Consider the following 18,048-nt stretch of genomic DNA (forward strand, 5'->3'; position numbering starts at 1 on the left):
AAAGAGACAGTGAGGTAAGACCTCAAGCCCAAATTAAACTACCTGGAAAGAGGGGCTGGTGGAGGTAGAGAGTATCTGAAGAGTTTTGATTTGATGGGTAAACTAAACTAAAATGTGTTGAGCCTTCTCTATGAAATATTACTCCTGGTAAGGAAATATTTGCTTATGTGTTTCTTTGCATTTTTTAAAGAATTTTATTTTTACCTTTAGAATCATGCCTTGGCTAGTAAAACATGGCTAACAGAAAAATTCACCCAACTCCGGTTACTACTTGATGAAGAGGAAGCGTTGGCAAAGAAATTCATTGACAAGAACACTGAGCATGCACTTAGAACTTATGATGAGCAAGTAGACTTGTGTCAAGACCAAATTAACGACATAAGCAGCTTCTCAGACCAAGTCAGAAGGATACAAAAGCAGCTTGACCCTGTTCAGTTATTGCAGGTAGGAGTGTTCGTGATTTTTGTGTTATCGTAATTGAGATGTGAAGTCAAAAAGTATTACAAGAACTTCACTAAGAGCTACATTTTGATTTACTTGTCCTTTTTTCTCTTGAATAAGTATGTTGGGCCTCAAATTTTAAGATTCTGTTCCACAATCAGAATATGTGAGTTTGGGAGAGAGCATAAGTTCTTGTTCAATATTGGTGACAGATTTTTTGCCAGGGTGTCTTTGGTTGATCCAAATCTGAGAGGCAGGCTGAATATCATCATCATTATTATTATCTTTCTACAGAAACGTTCAGGGCTTGTCATCCCCCTCCTCAAAAATCTCCAGTGGTTCCCTATCCACCTCCGTATCAAACAAAAACTCCTCACCATTGGCTTTCAAGCTCTCCATCACCTTGCCCCCTCCTACCTCACTTCCCTTCTCTCCTTCTACAACCCAGCCCGTACACTTGGCTCCTCTGGTGCTAGCCTTCTCACTGGGCCTCGATCTTGCCTGCCCCGCCATCGACCCCTAGTCCACATCCTATCTCTGGCCTGGAACACCCTCCCTCCTCAAATCTGCCAGACAATTACTCTCCCCGCCTTCAAAGCTTTACTGAAGGTATATCTCCTACAAGAGACCTTCCCAGACTAAGCCTCTCTTGTCCTCATCTTCCACTCTCACGTCACCCCGACTCGCTCCTCTCTTTGTTCTCCCCCCCCTCCTCCCCCCGCCCCTCGGCACTTATGTATATATCTGTAGTTTTATTTATTCATGTTTGGGTCTGCTTACTTGTACTGATGTCTGTCTCCCCTTCTGGACCGTGAGCTCATTGTGGGAAGGGATTGTCTCTTTATTGCTGTATTGTATTTTCCCCAGCACTTAGTACAGTGCTCTGCACACAGTAAGCACTCAATAAATACGATTGGGTGAATGAATGAATGATTATTATTAGTTATGCCTATTATTATTGTCATTATGCACTTATTAGGCTAAGCACTGGGATATATACAACATAATCAGGTCAGACGCAGTCCCTGTCCCATCTGGGGCTTATAGTCTGAGCGTGAGGGAGAACAGGTATTGAATCCCCATTTTTCAGATGAGGGAACCGAGTCTCTGAGAGTTAAGTGATTTGCCCAAGGTCACCCAGCAGGCCAGTAATGAAGCTGGGGTTAGAAGCCAGATGTCCTGACTCCATGTTCTTTCCACTAGGCCTTGTGGCTTCTCAACTATTGAGCATATTTAGAAAATGGGACAGGAAAGGTTTTGCAGGCAAGAAGTAGCAAGGACTACGTAAACCAACTGCACAGATTAGCATGAGCCTTGCGTCCCTGAAGCTTAAAAGCTACTAGCCATCATGCCAGAGAAACAGTGTGGCCTAGTGAGAAGCAGCATGACCCAGTGGAAAGAGCATGGGCGTCAGAGGACCTGGGTTCTAATCCTGGCTCAATAACTTCTGCGTGACTTTGGGTCAGTTATTTACTTTTCCATGCTTCAGTTTCCTCTTCGGAAAATGGGAATTTAATACTCATTCTCCCTCCTGCTTAGACTGGAAACCTCCTACTCCATTCTGATCCTCCTTGACCTCTCTGCTGCCTTTGACACCGTCGACCATCCCCTCCTCCTCCATACCTTATCTCACCTTGGCTTCACGGACTCTGTCCTCTCCTGGTTCTCCTCTTACCTCTCTGGCCGGTCATTCTCGGTCTCCTTCGCTGGAGCCTCCTCCCCCTCCCATCCTTTAACTGTTGGAGTTCCTCAAGGGTCAGTTCTTGGCCCTCTTCTGTTCTCCATTTACACTCACTCCCTCGGTGAACTCATCCGCTCTCACGGCTTTGACTACCATCTCTACGCAGATGACACGCAGATCTACATCTCCGCCCCTGTCCTCTCCCCCTCCCTTCAGGCTCGCATCTCCTCCTGCCTCCGGGACGTCTCCACCTGGATGTCGGCCCGCCACCTAAAACTCAACATGAGCAAGACTGAGCTCCTCATCTTCCCTCCCAAGCCCGGTCCGCTCCCAGACTTCTCCATCACCGTGGATGGCACGACCATCCTTCCCGTCCCGCAGGCCCGCAATCTCGGTGTCATCCTTGACTCGTCCCTCTCGTTCACCCCACACATCCTATCCGTTACCGAGACCTGCCGGTTTCACCTCTACGATATCGCCAAGATCCGCCCTTTCCTCTCCACCCAAACGGCTACCTTACTATTACGGGCTCTCGTTATATCCCGGCTAGACTACTGTGTCAGCCTTCTCTCTGACCTCCCTTCCTCCTCTCTCGCCCCGCTCCGGTCTATTCTTCACTCCGCTGCCCGGCTCATCTTCCTGCAGAAACGATCTGGGCATGTCACTCCCCTTCTTAAACAACTCCAGTGGTTGCCTATCGACCTCCGCTCCAAACAAAAACTCCTCACTCTAGGCTTCAAGGCTCTCCATCACCTTGCCCCTTCCTACCTCTCCTCCCTTCTCTCTTTCTACCGCCCACCCCGCACGCTCCGCTCCTCCGCCGCCCACCTCCTCGCCGTCCCCCGGTCTCGCCTATCCCGCCGTCGACCCCTGGGTCACGTCCTCCCGCGGTCCTGGAACGCCCTCCCTCCTCACCTCCGCCAAACTGATTCTCTTTCCCTCTTCAAAACCTTACTTAAAAATCACCTCCTCCAAGAGGCGTTCCCAGACTGAGCTCCTCTTCCCCCTCTACTCCCTCTGCCATCCCCCCTTTACCTCTCCGCAGCTAAAGCCTCATTTTCCCCTTTTCCCTCTGCTCCTCCACCTCTCCCTTCCCATCCCCACAGCACTGTACCCGTCCGCTCAACTGTATATATTTTCGTTACCCTATTTATTTTGTTAATGAATTGTACATCGCCTTGATTCTATTTAGTTGCCATTGTTTTTATGAGATGTTCTTCCCCTTGACGCTGTTTAGTGCCATTGTTCTTGTCCGTCCGTCTCCCCCGATTAGACTGTAAGCCCGTCAAACGGCAGGGACTGTCTCTATCTGTTGCCGACTTGTTCATCCCAAGCGCTTAGTACAGTGCTCTGCACATAGTAAGCGCTCAATAAATACTATTGAATGAATGAATGAATGAACATGTGGGACAGGGACTCCTCCCAACCTGATTAGTACAGTACTTGGCACCAAGAGAGTCCTTATCAAATATGCAAATCTACATCTCCAGCCCCAATCTCTCTCCCTTTCATTTATCATTTCATTCAGTTGTATTTATTGAGCACTTACTGTGTGCAGAGTACTGTACTGAGCGCTTGGGAGAGCACAGTATAACAGTTAACAGACGCATTCCCTGCCCACACAAGCTTATAGTCTCTGCATTCTCACATTTCCCCCTGCCTTCAAGGTATGTCCCTTGTCGGAGGGACTTGGATGTCCCTCCGACAGCTTCAAACTTAACATGTCCAAAACAGAACTACTTTTCTTCCCACTCAAACCCTGTCCTTCCCTGATCTTCCCATCACTGTAGACAGCACCACCATCCTTCCTGTCCCACAAGCCCATATCTTTGGCATTATCATTACCTCCATCTATCTCATTCAACCTGTCACCAAATCCCATCAGTTCTACTCTCACAACATTGTTAAAATCCATCCTTCCCTCTCCATCCAAACTGCTACCACATTAATCCAAACACTTATCCTATCCCGCCGGGCTGTGTCAGCCTCCTTGCTGCCTTCCCTGCCTCCTGTCTCTCCCCACTCCAGTCCATTCTTCGCTCTATTGCCCGGATCATTTTTCTCCAAAACCATTCAGTCCACATCTCCCCACTCCTCAAGAACCTCCAGTGGTTGCCCATCCATCTATGCACCAGACAGAAACTCCGTACCATCGGCTTTAAAGCACTTATCATCTTCCCTCTCCTACCTTACCTCACTGCTCTCCTGCTACAACCCAGCCTACACACTTTGCTCCTCTAATGCCAACCTACTCACACTGTACCTCCATCTCGTCTATCTTGCCGCCAACCTCTTGCCCACACCCAGCCTCTGTCATGGAACGCCCTCCCTCTTCATATCCTACAGGCAATTACTCTCCCCACCTTCAAAGCCTTATTGAAGGCACATCTCCAAGAAGCCTTCCCTAACTTAGTCCTCATTTCTTCTCCCATTCCCTTCTGCATCACCCTAGCACTCAGGTCTGCTCCCTTTATTCACCCCTCCCTCAACCCCATAGCACTTATGTGCACATCTGTAATTTATTTATATTAATGTCTGTCTTCCCCTCTAGACTGTAAGTTCTTGGGGCAGGGAACGTGGCAGCGTGGCGCAGTGGAACGAGCACGGGCTTTGGAGTCAGGGCTCATGAGTTCGAATCCCAGCTCTGCCACTTGTCAGCTGTGTGACTGTGGGCAAGTCACTTAACTTCTCTGTGCCTCAGTTCCCTCATCTGTAAAATGGGGATTAAGACTGTGAGCCCCATGTGGGACAACCTGATTCCCCTGTGTCTACCCCAGCGCTTAGAATAGTGCTCTGCACATAGTAAGCGCTTAACAAATGTCAACATTATTATTAACTCTGATATATTGTTATATTGTACTCTCCCAAGTGCTTAGTACAGTGCTCTGCACATAGTAAGCGCTCAATAAATATGACTGATTATCAAATGCCACAATTATTATTTAGAATAATAATAAAAAATCAGTTAGGAGACCAGGGAAAATGTTAATAGGTGAGATGTGAATCTTCTCTTTCTGCCCCATCTGTCTTTGTCAATGGCAGGGCCCGCCCAAGAGACAATTATTATTTAATCTTGCCCTCCATTTTCACTTTAACCAAAAGTGAAATTGCAAAATGGTGTGTTTTCATAATAATTCACTATTAGCGTATGATTGGGCTTGGTCCATTTGGTTTCCTCAATGCAGATGTAGGTTTCTGACCAAGTGATTGTGTTCTCCTGTGGGCATCCTGATTGGCCTGGGGGAGACAACTAGATTGAGGCTTCACATCTGTTTCTTCTAGTCCGGCCAGGAAAGGAAACGTAGTCTGGTCTGGAATATTATTTTTTTTTTTTTGGTTCGGAGCAGGTCCAAGCTACAGGCAACCAAGGGACTGCCCAAGGCACCATTTTCTTAGGATCGTATCGCTCATTGAGTACAACTGAGGATAAAATCAGAGTCGTGCTCGTATTGAAATTTAGAAAAGTAGCGTGGACAAGGGTCATGACTGCCTACTCTATTGTACTCCACCATGCGCTTAATACAGTGCTCTGCATACAATAAGTGCTCAATCAATGCCATTAATTGGGTGACTTGGTGGAAAGAATACAGAACTGGGAGTCAGGAGGCATGAACTCTTAATCTGGCTGTGCCACTTTCTATGTAACCTTGGGCAAATCCCTTTGACTACTCTGTGCCTTAGTTTCCTCATCTGTGAAATGAGGATTGAAATACCTGTTGTCTCTCCCCTTTAGACTGGTAGCCCCATGTAGAACAGGGATCGAGTCTGGTCTGATTGTATTGCATCTCTCCAAAGCACTTACCAAATATCACAATTATTACTATACTGTTATTGGAGGAGAACTTTACAAAATCATACAGAATATGTACTGTAAATCTAGGTGGAGTGTGTGCACACAACAAAGACAGATTTGTCATTTATTAGGAGTAATTTTAAATAATTTGCCTGGGATGCTAAAATACTTTGGGTCAGGCCTGTTTTTGTTCTTTATGTATTCAGGGTACAACTATTTTGCTGCACTCAGTATCTGTAGAACAGAGGGTCTCAAACTGGGATTTAGCACAGGAATACAGGTGTCTGAACTTTTCATCTCCCTCCTAATTGTCTGTTAACTTTAAATTTTGCTCATAGAACCGTTTAAGTTAGTGACAGTTTTGTGTGAGGGCCATATAACAAAGTGTTGGAAACCAAATGCTTCAAGATCTAAAACAGTCACCTGAAGTGCAGTCCCATTCTTCGAAAACAGCAATGCCTATTCCTAACCTTAAATTTTAGTCCTGATCCTAACCGAAGTCCTAATCTTTCCCCATCCCAGGTTTTAACCCTCAGCCTAGCTAGATCTAACACGCATCCTAAATTCTAACCTTGACCCTAATCCTAACTTAACCATAGATTTTTTCTTTTTTGATGATTAAGTAATCAGCCAGTTGATTTTTAACTTGTGGAGACCATTGAAGATTGGCTGATTGGAAATTGTCATTGAGTTTGGTTTCACAACCCATCCTGATCCCTCTGCCAACACCCCTTTCCCTCACTCAGGGCCCCAGTAATGAAAGAGGAAGAATGAAAAGAATCAAAAACAAAAAGCCCCAAACAAACCAGTAGCACTGGACACAAAGAAGAGATTCAGAGAATCTCTGGGTGGAAAAAGAAAAAAAAAAACAGATCTAAGTCTAATGCATGCAGTCTGTCAATCATGCAGGTGTGCTGACGTTATTAGGTGGGTTCAGGGCAGGGCTAGCAGTTTTTGGTTTTAGAAATGTGAACTGTGCTCCCTGCCTACGTAAGAGTTTCTGCATGAGTATGGATCGGTGCCAAGTGTGAGATTTCCTCTGTGCAGATACAGATCTTGGGGGAATTTTACCCTAGAAAAATTGCCTTTTTAAAGTACCTATCCCCATGCAGACATCGCCATTGCTTCTCAAACTGGAGAGTCGGGCCTCCTGGGGCCAATGGGAGAGGTGTTCAGAGGTGGAGGGTGTCACAGACAGTGAGGCCCAAACATCCATTTATTATTATCATCATCATCAATCAGTCATTTTTTGAGAGCTTATTCTGTGCAGAGCACTGTACTAAGCATTTGGGAGAATATAATCCAATAGAATTAGCAGACATGTTCCTTGCCCATAATGAGTTTACAATCTAGAGGGGGAGACAGACATTAATAGAAATAAATAATGTGTAATATATCATTTAAAGATACGTCCATAAGTGCGGTGGGGCTGGGGGTGGAGTGAATATCAAACGTCAAATTATAATTCTTACTAGTGGTAGTAAAAAGGAGAATTAACTGTGGTATTTAAGAGATAGCAGCACAGCTTTTCCTCACACACAGAACCACAACTGCCCCTCCTTCTTTTCCATCCTAATCATTAGCTTCTTCACCCATTCTCCTTCCTTAATATCTCTTTCCTTGCCCATTCTTCTCTCCCTGACCAAGGCAACTAAAGGATATTACTATTGCTCTCTCCTCCTCAAGAGCCTGGAGATTGTCAGCCATTTTGGGGCAGTGGTGGGAGCATGGGAGGATGCCCTAAGAGGGGAGCGTAGCATGAAAATGTTTGAAAATAACTGGTTTATCTCCTTCCTTTGGCAGTGAAGCATACATACCTCTTTGGGATAGATTTTTATATTTTTCTCTCTTCCTCTTCCCCCTTCCCCCTTTTCCTTCTTTCTGTTGGACTTCTTAGAGACATTTGTACACATGGAGTTCTCAGAGTATTTTGTTGGAGGCATCAGAGGTGTCAATTTTTCATTTTGAGTGTGGGGACCAGAAGGAAATGGGAATTTTTCTGGGTGGAGGCAAGCCACAGAGAGGACCGATAGGGCCGGAAGCCACATTTCGGGTGTTTTCAGTCCTGATTAGAAACTCAGGTCCTGGCAGACTGCCGGGATGAGCAAGGTCTCCATTGCCCTCATGGAGACGGCACATGAGGCAGGCAAGCAGGCAGGTCTGCTCTTGTATTCATTTAATTCTAACGCTATGATGTGAGGTGTGGTGAAGTAAGAGGGGCCTTGATAAATGCTACGCGGCTAGGGAAATATTTTACAGGCCCATAGATTGAACCCAATGTACGAGTCTACTTTTCTGCCATCAGGATTACACAGCAACAGAAAAGGAAATACAGCAGCAGATGATTCCTGCAGAGCAATGGCACCCAGTGCCTGTCACGTTTGAGCACGTCAAGAACTATTTTAAGTGCTTTGCTGGAGCTGTTCAGAACAATGTACAGACACCATTAGAAGTTCGCCTTAAAGAAGGTAAGTGTGCGTGTTTTGTTTTAAACAACACAGCTTTATTAGCCTTTCTTTTCTGATTATCACTTTGAGTGATGCTGGAAAAAGGAACACAGGCTTCCTGACTCCCAGCCTAGGGCTTTATCTGCTAGTTGAGGAGTCAACAACCTGCTTAGCTCCAAGGATATCAGTGACTGTACATCCTTCTAGAAGACCTATAGACTGGGGAGAAGAGAAAGGAAAAGGGGCAAAGGAGGAGGAGAGAGAAGCAAAGAAGAGGAGAAAAGAAAGGCAGAGGTCCGATGGATTGGTGCAGGTAGTAGAGAGCCACTAGAAATGGTTTTGGGTGCCATTGAGAGCTGCACCTCCCCTCGCCATCCTATCCATGGACTAAGCGCTTAGTACAGTGCTCTGCACACAGTAAGCGCCCAATAAATACAATTGAATAACCACACACTTGGCCAAGCTACAATCTTCAGTATATGGTGGTATTAAATATAGGGCAGATTCCCAGAAATTAAAAAAAAAACCTCTCTGAAAACAGCACTGCAATTTTAAATGTTTCTCACAGTTGCCATATGCCTGGGACCACTCGAAATAAGTCTCTGATAGTGAGGAAAAGTCTAAGTGGTGCCTCCCTCCAGGCCCCTTTCTGTCTTCTTGCAAGGGTTCTTCAGGTTCAGTCTCTTTGGGCCTGCTGCTCTGAATTGAACTCTCTTCTCTCAGTGTGAAATCCAACTATCTTCAAGTATACCCTTTCCCACCCTCCCCTAAGCAACTTAGAGTACTAGTGAAGGCTGGCAGGAAGAGGGTTCCAACTTTTATAACTGTCTTAAGACAGCTCTGCCATTTTCAGGCAATTCCTGTTCCAAATGGGGATGTTTATTCCATGGGGCACTTTTAGGCACTTTTAATGCGTCATTACTGTTAACAGACAGAAACTGGATCTCATATGTTGGGACCAATTCTAACAAGTCTTTCTTTTTCAACCCAGCTGCCTCTCCTATGAGACCGCTTTTTCCACTCCAGGCTTTTCCACATTTGGCCTCCATAGTGATTGATCAGGGTGGGGGATAAAACCAGTTATCTTTGTATCCCAATGTCAATAGGATTAGATTGGAAGCTCCCAGAGGGCAGGGATTGGGTCTTTTACCTCTGTCAAGCACTTAGTACAGTGCTCTGCACACAGTAAGCGCTCAGTAAATGTCATTGAGTGGTCGATTGATGTCGACTCCCCCAAGTGTGGAGTACAATGCACTGCTCATGGAGATGCTCATTAAAGATTACTGATTGATTGATTTCTTGGTTGATCGATGGGGGTTAACCTCCTCCATCCCTGGGGACATTTGACTGTATGTCATTTCTTTGAGCAATTTAGAAATATTTCTCTGGGACCATTGCGATAACCCTTGACTTTGGCCATAGATGTTTTTACTAGGCTCAATGCATCTACAAAGCAGAAACCGGGTACGATGTTGAAAACTACAGCAGCACCTGAGCACTCACAGTTCTTAAAACGTGAGTCGATCTTGGTCTGTTAAATAGTTCTAGTATGTGTATGCTTTGGCTGTAAGAATATACTTTGTACCAGCTTCTCCCTTTTGCCCCACAGAGTTAGTATTTGAGTGCAGCTGCAAACACCCTATCTGCTGCTTCCCAATGTTTTTAATTCAGTAAACGTTTGAATTCGGTAAAAAGCCCAGAGGAGTCATAATGGAAAGGCTGACAATGCTCAGAAGATGCATGTTGCTTCATCCCCCAACTCCACCAGCTGGCTCGGTTCTAGCCAAGTTCCGGGTTTGTGGGTTTGGCCCAAGGTGGGCTTGGATTTTGGCTCCAGGTGGCAGCAGTCTCACTCAGGATGCCAACACAGCCCCGGCTCGCCTTGGTCTGTTGGCTCCCGAGGAGGCTGGAATGGTTCTGGGGGCTCTGATGCAGGGAATCTGGAGTACACCCCAGACCTCTGGTCTACTCCAGAACTGATCTGGCCTCCTGAGGATCCATCGGGCTGACTGCGGGCTAGACTTCCTCTGCCTAGAACTCGGGGGTTGGCCAGAAACAAGTCACCCTGCAGAGAAACAGCAAGGCCTAGTGGAGAGAGTATGGGCCTGGGAGTCGGCAAGACCTGAGTTTTAGTCCAGGCTCTGCCACTTTGTCTGCTATATGACTTTGGGCAAGTCACTTCACTTCTCTGGGCCTCAGTTACCTCATCTGTAAAAAGGGGATTAAGACTGTGAGCCCCATGTGGGACAGGGACTGTGTCCAACCTGATTACCTTGTATCTACCCCAGTGCTTAGAACAGAGCTTGGCACATAGTAAGCTCTTAACAAATGTTATCATTATTATTATTATTATCTTTTTCCACATGTACACTCTCTCAATCACCTGTGCACATATTCACACACATACACAACCTAGCATACCCATATACCCATATACCCTCTTCGAAATTTGACAAACTTTGCCATGCCTTAGTTTCTTCATCTGTAAAATGGAGATTAAATACCTCATCTCCCTCCCCATTAGACTGTGAGCCCCATGTGGGACGGGGACTGTCTGCTGCGGTTGTAATGTATCTACCCTAGCACCTGGTACAGTGGTAAGTGGTTAACAAATATTGCTATTATTTTCCAGTCCCCATCTGGGCTTGCGGTTTCATTCACCTGCCAGCATTTCTAACCTATCCAACCATGTGCAGGCAGCTCCCCCAACTGCCTGCCTCTCACTGGGCCACTTGAAAATCCTCAAGAAACTTGAGCATTGAGCTTAAAGCAACTACTTTCCCTGAACCAGCCACAGCCACGTTTGAGACTCATAGGTACGATGGTTTGTAAGTGGCATTAAAAGTGATGAAAGGGTTAAACGGGTCATCATTTTTCATTATAAAGAAATGATAAAAGCATCCCAAGATCCAGTAGTGGATTAACTCAGAATGTCTGGAAGCACGTACTACATATTCCTCTTTTGGCCTCTTTGGTATTGTAAGCTGCCTTTGATGGAGAATGGGCAAGGGCTTGAGTGTGTGTATGTAGGGAGAAGATAGTTTGCCCCTTGTCTGAGTAGGTGAGAAAATGGACTTTTGATGAGTTCCACCCTGACCAGTTAAAACTCTCAAACTAAACATGAACCCCCAGCATTTAACCCATGAAAAACCCATGTTAACAATTAGGAAAGCTTCCTGTCTTTTCTTGTCTTACACTGTCGAGTCGTCTCCGACCCATAGTGACGCCAAAGGTCATCCTTGGGAACCAGTCCACAGGAGAAGCCCCAGGACCCTCTACCACAGGCCAAGATCCATAGTTTCTAGATGTTACTGGTGGGGGCTTGTTTGGCAAAGGTCAGGCTGTGCTGATAAGCCAATGTTTGTGTGTCTGCGTTTGGGCCTTTTGCTAGAAAGGGGACTGCCCAAATGGAGTACTTGGGTGTCTTTTCTCAAGCTTCTGGCTGCTTCCTGTAGCAGGAGGCCTACTTGGTGGCAAACGAACCTTCTTGAACTCCATTTTTACCGACCAAAAGCCAAATCAACTATTAGGGATCACCGCTGGTCAAGACCTTTGGTGGTGTTCCGATATTTTTGAGATCACAACTTCCATTTCTTTAAATTGTTGAAATACCTGACCTGAATTTGATTTTCATTATCACATCGCTGCCGCTGCAACCTTCAGATTATGAACTTTGTACAATGTCTATCTTTACCTCTTCGCCTCCAGTGAAATGTAGTACCTTTAAATAGCTACATTACTGCTTTTGTGCCCTAGGAAAGACGGTGAAGAATACTGATTTCTTGTATTCATTGTAGAATGTCAGAGTAGAATATAAGAGCTAGCAATATATTGTAGTTTGCCCCTCCCGAATGGTTGGAACATTTGAACCTTATTATTTTTAATCTATCATTAGAGTTTATTATTAATGCTATAATATCGAATACAATAATAACAATAAGGTTCAAATGTTCCAACCAATTTTTTGGCAAACTAGAAGATAATTGCTAGTTCTTATATTATTATTAATAATAATGGTGGTGTTAAGTGCTTACTTAAAGCAGCATGGCTCAGTAGAAAGAGCATGGGCTTGGGTGTCAGAGATCATGGGTTCTAATCCCGGCTTTGCCGCTTGTCAGCTCTGTGATTTTGGGCCAGTCACTTAACTTCTCTGTGCCTCAGTTCCCTCATCTGTAAAATGGGGTTTAAGACTGTGAGCCCCACGTGGGACAACCTGATCACCTTGTATCTCCCCAGCGCTTAGAACAGTGCTTAGCAAATAGTAAGCGCTTAACAAATACCATCATTATCATTATTACTGTGTGTCAAGCACTGTACTAAGCTCTGGGGTAGAGACAAGATAATCAGGTTGGACACAGCCCCTGCCCTACCTGGACCTCACAGTCTAAAGGGGAGGGAGAACAGGTATTTAATCCCCATCTTAAAGACAAAGAAACTGAGCCACAGAGAAATGAAGGGTCTTGCCCAAGCTCACGTGGCAGGCAGGTGGCAGACCCGGGAAGCTTCTGCTCCTTTCCTTGAAGTCATATGGAGACCTAGGGGATTGGAGTCCAACAGGCAGTCCTTCCCAGTTGGTCCCGTCGATACTATTGTGATTTTTGCTGGTAAATTCTCAGGGGTAGGAGTGAGGAAATTCAATTAATTCCCGCACTGAGAAGCAGCATGGCCTAGTGGATAGAACGTGGTTCTGGGAGTCAGAAGGACTTGCCTGCTGTGTGACCCTGGACAAGTCACTTAACTTCTCTGTCCCTCAGTTACCTCCTCTTTAAAATGGGGATCAAGACTATGTGTGAACCCCTTGTGGGACACGGACCGTGTCCAACCTGATTTGTTTGGATCTCGCCCAGCACTTAGTACAGTGCCTGGCACATAGTAAACACTTAACAGATACCTTTTTTTTTTTCAAAAAAGCCCAAAACTAATCGACAGGGAATTTTTGCTGGCTGCTGAGGGTTGATCAGGCAGATACCAATTAGGAAGCATTTCTTTCCCACTGGCTCTTGAAGCCTGGAAGGGAATAAGCAGCAAGGTTTTCCGGAAAAAATGTTTTCCCAGCCTTGGGGAATCCAAGACACAACAGGACAGCTCCAAGGAGCTGCGTTGGCAGCAAAGCCACTCATAGGCGTTGTCCTTTCATGAGCACTAGATGGCAGTAGCGACTTGCCATTTAATGGTCCACTGTGCTCGATTTACCGAAGGCACTCCAACATTGCCTTTTTCCTTTAATTTCTTCAATATAATTGAGTCCTACAGTAGCCAGTACATCAGTCAAATAGGCTAGAGCAATAGGACCCCGGGACTTCGGCTGCAGGTGGCACATGAGCACTCTGTCATCAAACTGCCCAGCCCCAAGAGGAGCAAAACCGAACACAAACCGATCCGTGGCCACCGAAGCCCCGCGTGACTCAAAGGTCTGGGGCGGAACTCATCCCAACCCAGCATAGGCTTGGGTTGGCAAGTCAAAGGAGGGCGGGGCCCTTTAGCCAACCGAATTTGACTTCAAATTTCAGGGGGTTAAGGGATGGTCACCGATGGACCTCAGGGATCCCAGACCGGGAGACCCGTGAGACTACATGCGTTACACTGGACACGCCGCATGACGTGATCGTGGCGTAGGCGCCATTTTGTGGTAGTGAGCCCGATTTTGGCCGATCCTAGAATGTTTTTCTGAGGGGGATCCCTGACCCTCCCCTTTTGCTCCAGAGCTGTTGCACGGCCCTCCCGTGTCTCTGTGAACTCTGGTGCCTCATCAGAACTACAGAACTTGGCAGCATGAACTGCGGCAGAGGCAGGCTGGACGCTTAAAAGTTTTAAACCAGACCTAAGTGTCGAGGGGGCAGGCCAGCTGAAAACCGGACTGCCCCATCCACTAAATTGCTAGCACCTTGAGGGCAGAGAGGATGTATATTAATTTGTTATTACCATTAATAATATTAATAATTGTGGTATCTGTTGAGTGCTTACTAGGTTCCAAACACTGTTCTAAGCACTGGGGTAGATAAAAGGTAATCAGGTTGGACAGGGTCCCTGTTCCCCAGGGGGCTCTCAGGTCTCACCCAAGTATTCATTCAATAGTATTTATTCAATAGTATTTATTGAGTGCTTACTATGTGCAGAGCACTGTACTAAGCGCTTGGAATGTACAAGTCGGCAACAGATACAGTCCCTGCCCTTTGACGGGCTTACAGTCCTTAGTACAGGGCTTTGCATACAGGAACTCAATAAATGCCATTGATTGATTGAAAAGCAGACAGATGCCCTTCCTATACCCAATCCATTATCAATTTGTGGTCATGCTGATACTTCAGCAAGGGGCTGTAAACCCCCTGGCTCACAGTGGCCCCAAATTGGGAAGGAGGGTGACCTGGTACAAGGGATGAGGTTCACAAGCTAGGCCCATCAATCGATCAGTCATATTTGATAATAGTAATAGTGATATCTGTTAAGCACTCACTTTGTGCCAGGCACTGTACTAATTGCTGGGGTGGATACAAGCAAATCAGATTGGACAGGGTCCCTGTTCCCCAGGGGCCTGACAGTCTTAATCCCCATTTTACAGATGAGATAACCAAGGCCCAGAGAAGTTAAGTGACTTGCCCGGGGTCACAGGGCAGGCAAGTGGGAGAGCCAGGATTAGAACCCAGGTCCTTCTGACTCTCAGGCCCTTGCTCTGTCCACTAGGCCATGTTGTTGAGTGCTTACTGTGTTCAGAGCATTGTAAGCATGTGGGAAAGTACAACACAACAAAGCTGTTAGCTCCCTCCCCAACTTTTCCCTCCCCCACTCCCTGCTCCTTGCTCACTGATAACCATTTCCCATTTCAGAGGCAGGGAAAGGGCAGCAGAGAGTTTAAGCTTCATTTCGTCACACCCCAGGGGTGGCTGGCAACCTTGGTTGCAATCTCCTTAAAACAATATTCATAGTTTAAATTCCACCCAGTTCTAGTTTAGGAACACCCTTCCATCTGAAGGCCACTAAATGCAACTTTCCATGGAATCCTTTTGAAAAAAAGAGTTGCTTCTGTAAGGAAGGCATTCAGACCCTGTTAGTAATAGTTGTGGTATTTGGTAAGCGCTTACTGTGTGCTCAAGCACAGGCAAGATAATCAGGTTGGACCCAGTCCCTGCCCCACATTGGGTTCATGGTCTCAATGGGAGGAAGTATAGGTATTGAATCCCCACTTTGCAGATGAGGAAACTGAGGCCCAGAGAAGTGAAGTGACTGGCCCAAAGTCACTCAGCAAGAACCCAGGTGCTCTTACTCCCAGGGCCGTGATTCTCCCCCACACTGCTTCCCCTGCTTCCGGGAGAGAGTGAAATTCCAGACCTCTTGAAAGGAAGGTTTTCTAGTTTATGCTCTTGTATGAAGACTGCATTCATCGTCCCCTGGGTTTGCTCCAGTGATAAGAATGAAGATCTGAAATTTTCTTGCAGATGCCAGAATGCCAACCTTAGATCCCGAGTCTATGCATTCTCGGCTACGATTAACTGATGACCGCCTGACAGTGACCTGTGCTTGGATGGGAAAATTCCAGTCTTATAACCCCCAGAGGTTTGATAAGATGTGGCAGGTGCTGAGCAGGGACTCTTTCTTTTCTGGGAGCCATTATTGGGAGGTGGATTTGCTCAAATCTGGCTTGGGATGGTGGATTGGAGTGGCCTATTCTTCTCTCAAACGCAAAGGGAACTCAGAAATGAGTCGGTTGGGATTCAACAGGGAGTCCTGGTGCCTCAAAAGGTTTGATTTTGAATATTGGGCATTTCACAATGGAGATAGGACCCAGGTGCTACCAGAGGATGATCCTGAAAGGATTGGAATTTCCCTAGATTATGAAGCAGGAATCCTTTCTTTTTATGATGTGACAAGTGGCATGTACCACCTACACACCTTTTGCTCCAAGTTCAAAGAACCGCTCTACCCAGCCTTGAGGCTATGGGAAGGATCAATATCTATATGCAAATTGCCTTAGGACCAATGTTGACCCTTGTTTTAGAATGGGGCCCAGAGCCAATGAAAAGTGGGGTTCTCTGGGCCTGCTAAACCAGTGGTATGGCTCCCCCTAAACAGATTAGCACAATTAGCACAACCCTTTACTCCACTCAACCCAGCCAGAAGTGGAGGTGGTACACGGTTTCACTTCAGCTAGCTGCAGTCGGGGCCAGAGCTCAGAAGCCTCCATGACACTGTTACCAAGGGGAAGCAGCGTGGCGCAGTGGAAAGAGCATGGGCTTTGGAGTCAGAGCTCATGAGTTCGAATCCCAGCTCTGCCGCTTGTCAGCTGTGTGACTGTGGGCAAGTCACTTAACTTCTCTGTGCCTCAGTTCCCTCATCTGTAAAATGGGGATTAAGACTGTGAGCCCCACGTGGGACAACCTGATTCCCCTGTGTTTACCCCAGCGCTTAGAACAGTGCTCTGCACATAGTAAGCGCTTAACAAATACCAACATTATTATTACTTAAGAACAACGTAGATGCCTCAGGGAGTGGAATCTGTTTTCTGAACCTGAGATTAAATTCCTTTTTCTGGCCACAGTGTCATCCCTATTAACATATACCAAACTCCTCTTGACTTGCTGTAATTGTGCTTAGCAGTGGCAATCACGTACTCGGGGAACCCTGATTATTATTGAAGTGACTACGAGTTTCCAGAATTATTCCCATTTACACTGGGAAATTGAGTACTGTGTGGTCAATTCTCCTGGAATGTGGAGGTTATGTTCTTGAAGAACCTTGCATTAGGGAAAACTAACCAGTGTACGCCTGCCTTGATATCGACTCCTGCACACACCCAACTTTTTTTTCTGACATTCCACTCTGTTCTATCTGGTTGTACTTGGAAGAATATTCCTTCAGCCCTCAGCAGTGTTTTCTTCAAAACAGTAAAAATGCACGTGAAAAGAAAACTAGGTGGAAATTTGATAGCCTAGTGAACCTATTGTTGGTACAGGTCCTGCCTTCTGCTCTGCTTCCCAAGGCATTTGTTTGTAGCCCTGGTCTGACAGTGGAAACCATAGTTTCTTCAAGATCCAACTGTTACCTAAAAGACTCAAGGGGCCATAATCCTGTCATACTTGGACTTAATAATAATAATAATAATGTTGGTATTTATTAAGCACTTACTATGTGCAGAGCACTGTTCTAAGCGCTGGGATATACAGGGTAATCAGGTTGTCCCACATGAGGCTCACAGTCTTAATCCCCATTTTACAGATGAGGTAACTGAGGCACAGAGAAGTTGTGACTTGCCCACAGTCACACAGCTGACAAGTGGCAGAGCTGGGATTCGAACCCATGACCCCTGACTCCCAAGCCCTTGCTCTTTCCACTGAGCCACGCTGCTTCTCGATTGTATGTTACTTGATTATATGTTATTCTTCTGAATACTCTCTGAATACTGAATACTTCTGAATACTCTCTGGCCCCATAGCCAGATTTAGACTTCTGTAATGTGAACAATTCTTGTAGGACATTTTGGCAAATCAATTGGTTCATTAGCTGGAAAAATGGCCATTTAAGTTGCCCAGTTGTTATTTTATAAACTAGCTTGTACTTTTCATCCTGGGACAAGGTTTTAATGGTTTATAAAAATAGGTATTGGGTGTCCCCTCTCTTCCACACGGTTAACGGTGGATTGTCAGTCCTCTTTTCCTCCAAACAGATTCTCTGAGACCCAAAAAGCCTATCAT

General features: G+C 45.9%; 1 protein-coding gene across 1 annotated transcript in view; it reads left to right on the plus strand.

Moving 5' to 3' along the window:
• Window positions 1-16,597, plus strand: part of TRIM14 (tripartite motif containing 14) — a gene marked incomplete at its 5' end in the record, with an annotated part of 31,155 nt that extends 14,558 nt beyond the window's left edge. The window contains 3 exons of the mRNA XM_039910809.1: window positions 211-444; window positions 8,221-8,383; window positions 15,796-16,597. Of these exons, the coding sequence (XP_039766743.1) occupies window positions 211-444; window positions 8,221-8,383; window positions 15,796-16,331 (933 nt within the window). The remainder of the gene's footprint in view (window positions 1-210; window positions 445-8,220; window positions 8,384-15,795) is intronic.
• Window positions 16,598-18,048: the final 1,451 nt, after the last annotated feature.

Source organism: Ornithorhynchus anatinus, chromosome X5, assembly GCF_004115215.2.
Source record: "Ornithorhynchus anatinus isolate Pmale09 chromosome X5, mOrnAna1.pri.v4, whole genome shotgun sequence".
NCBI lineage: Eukaryota > Metazoa > Chordata > Mammalia > Monotremata > Ornithorhynchidae > Ornithorhynchus > Ornithorhynchus anatinus.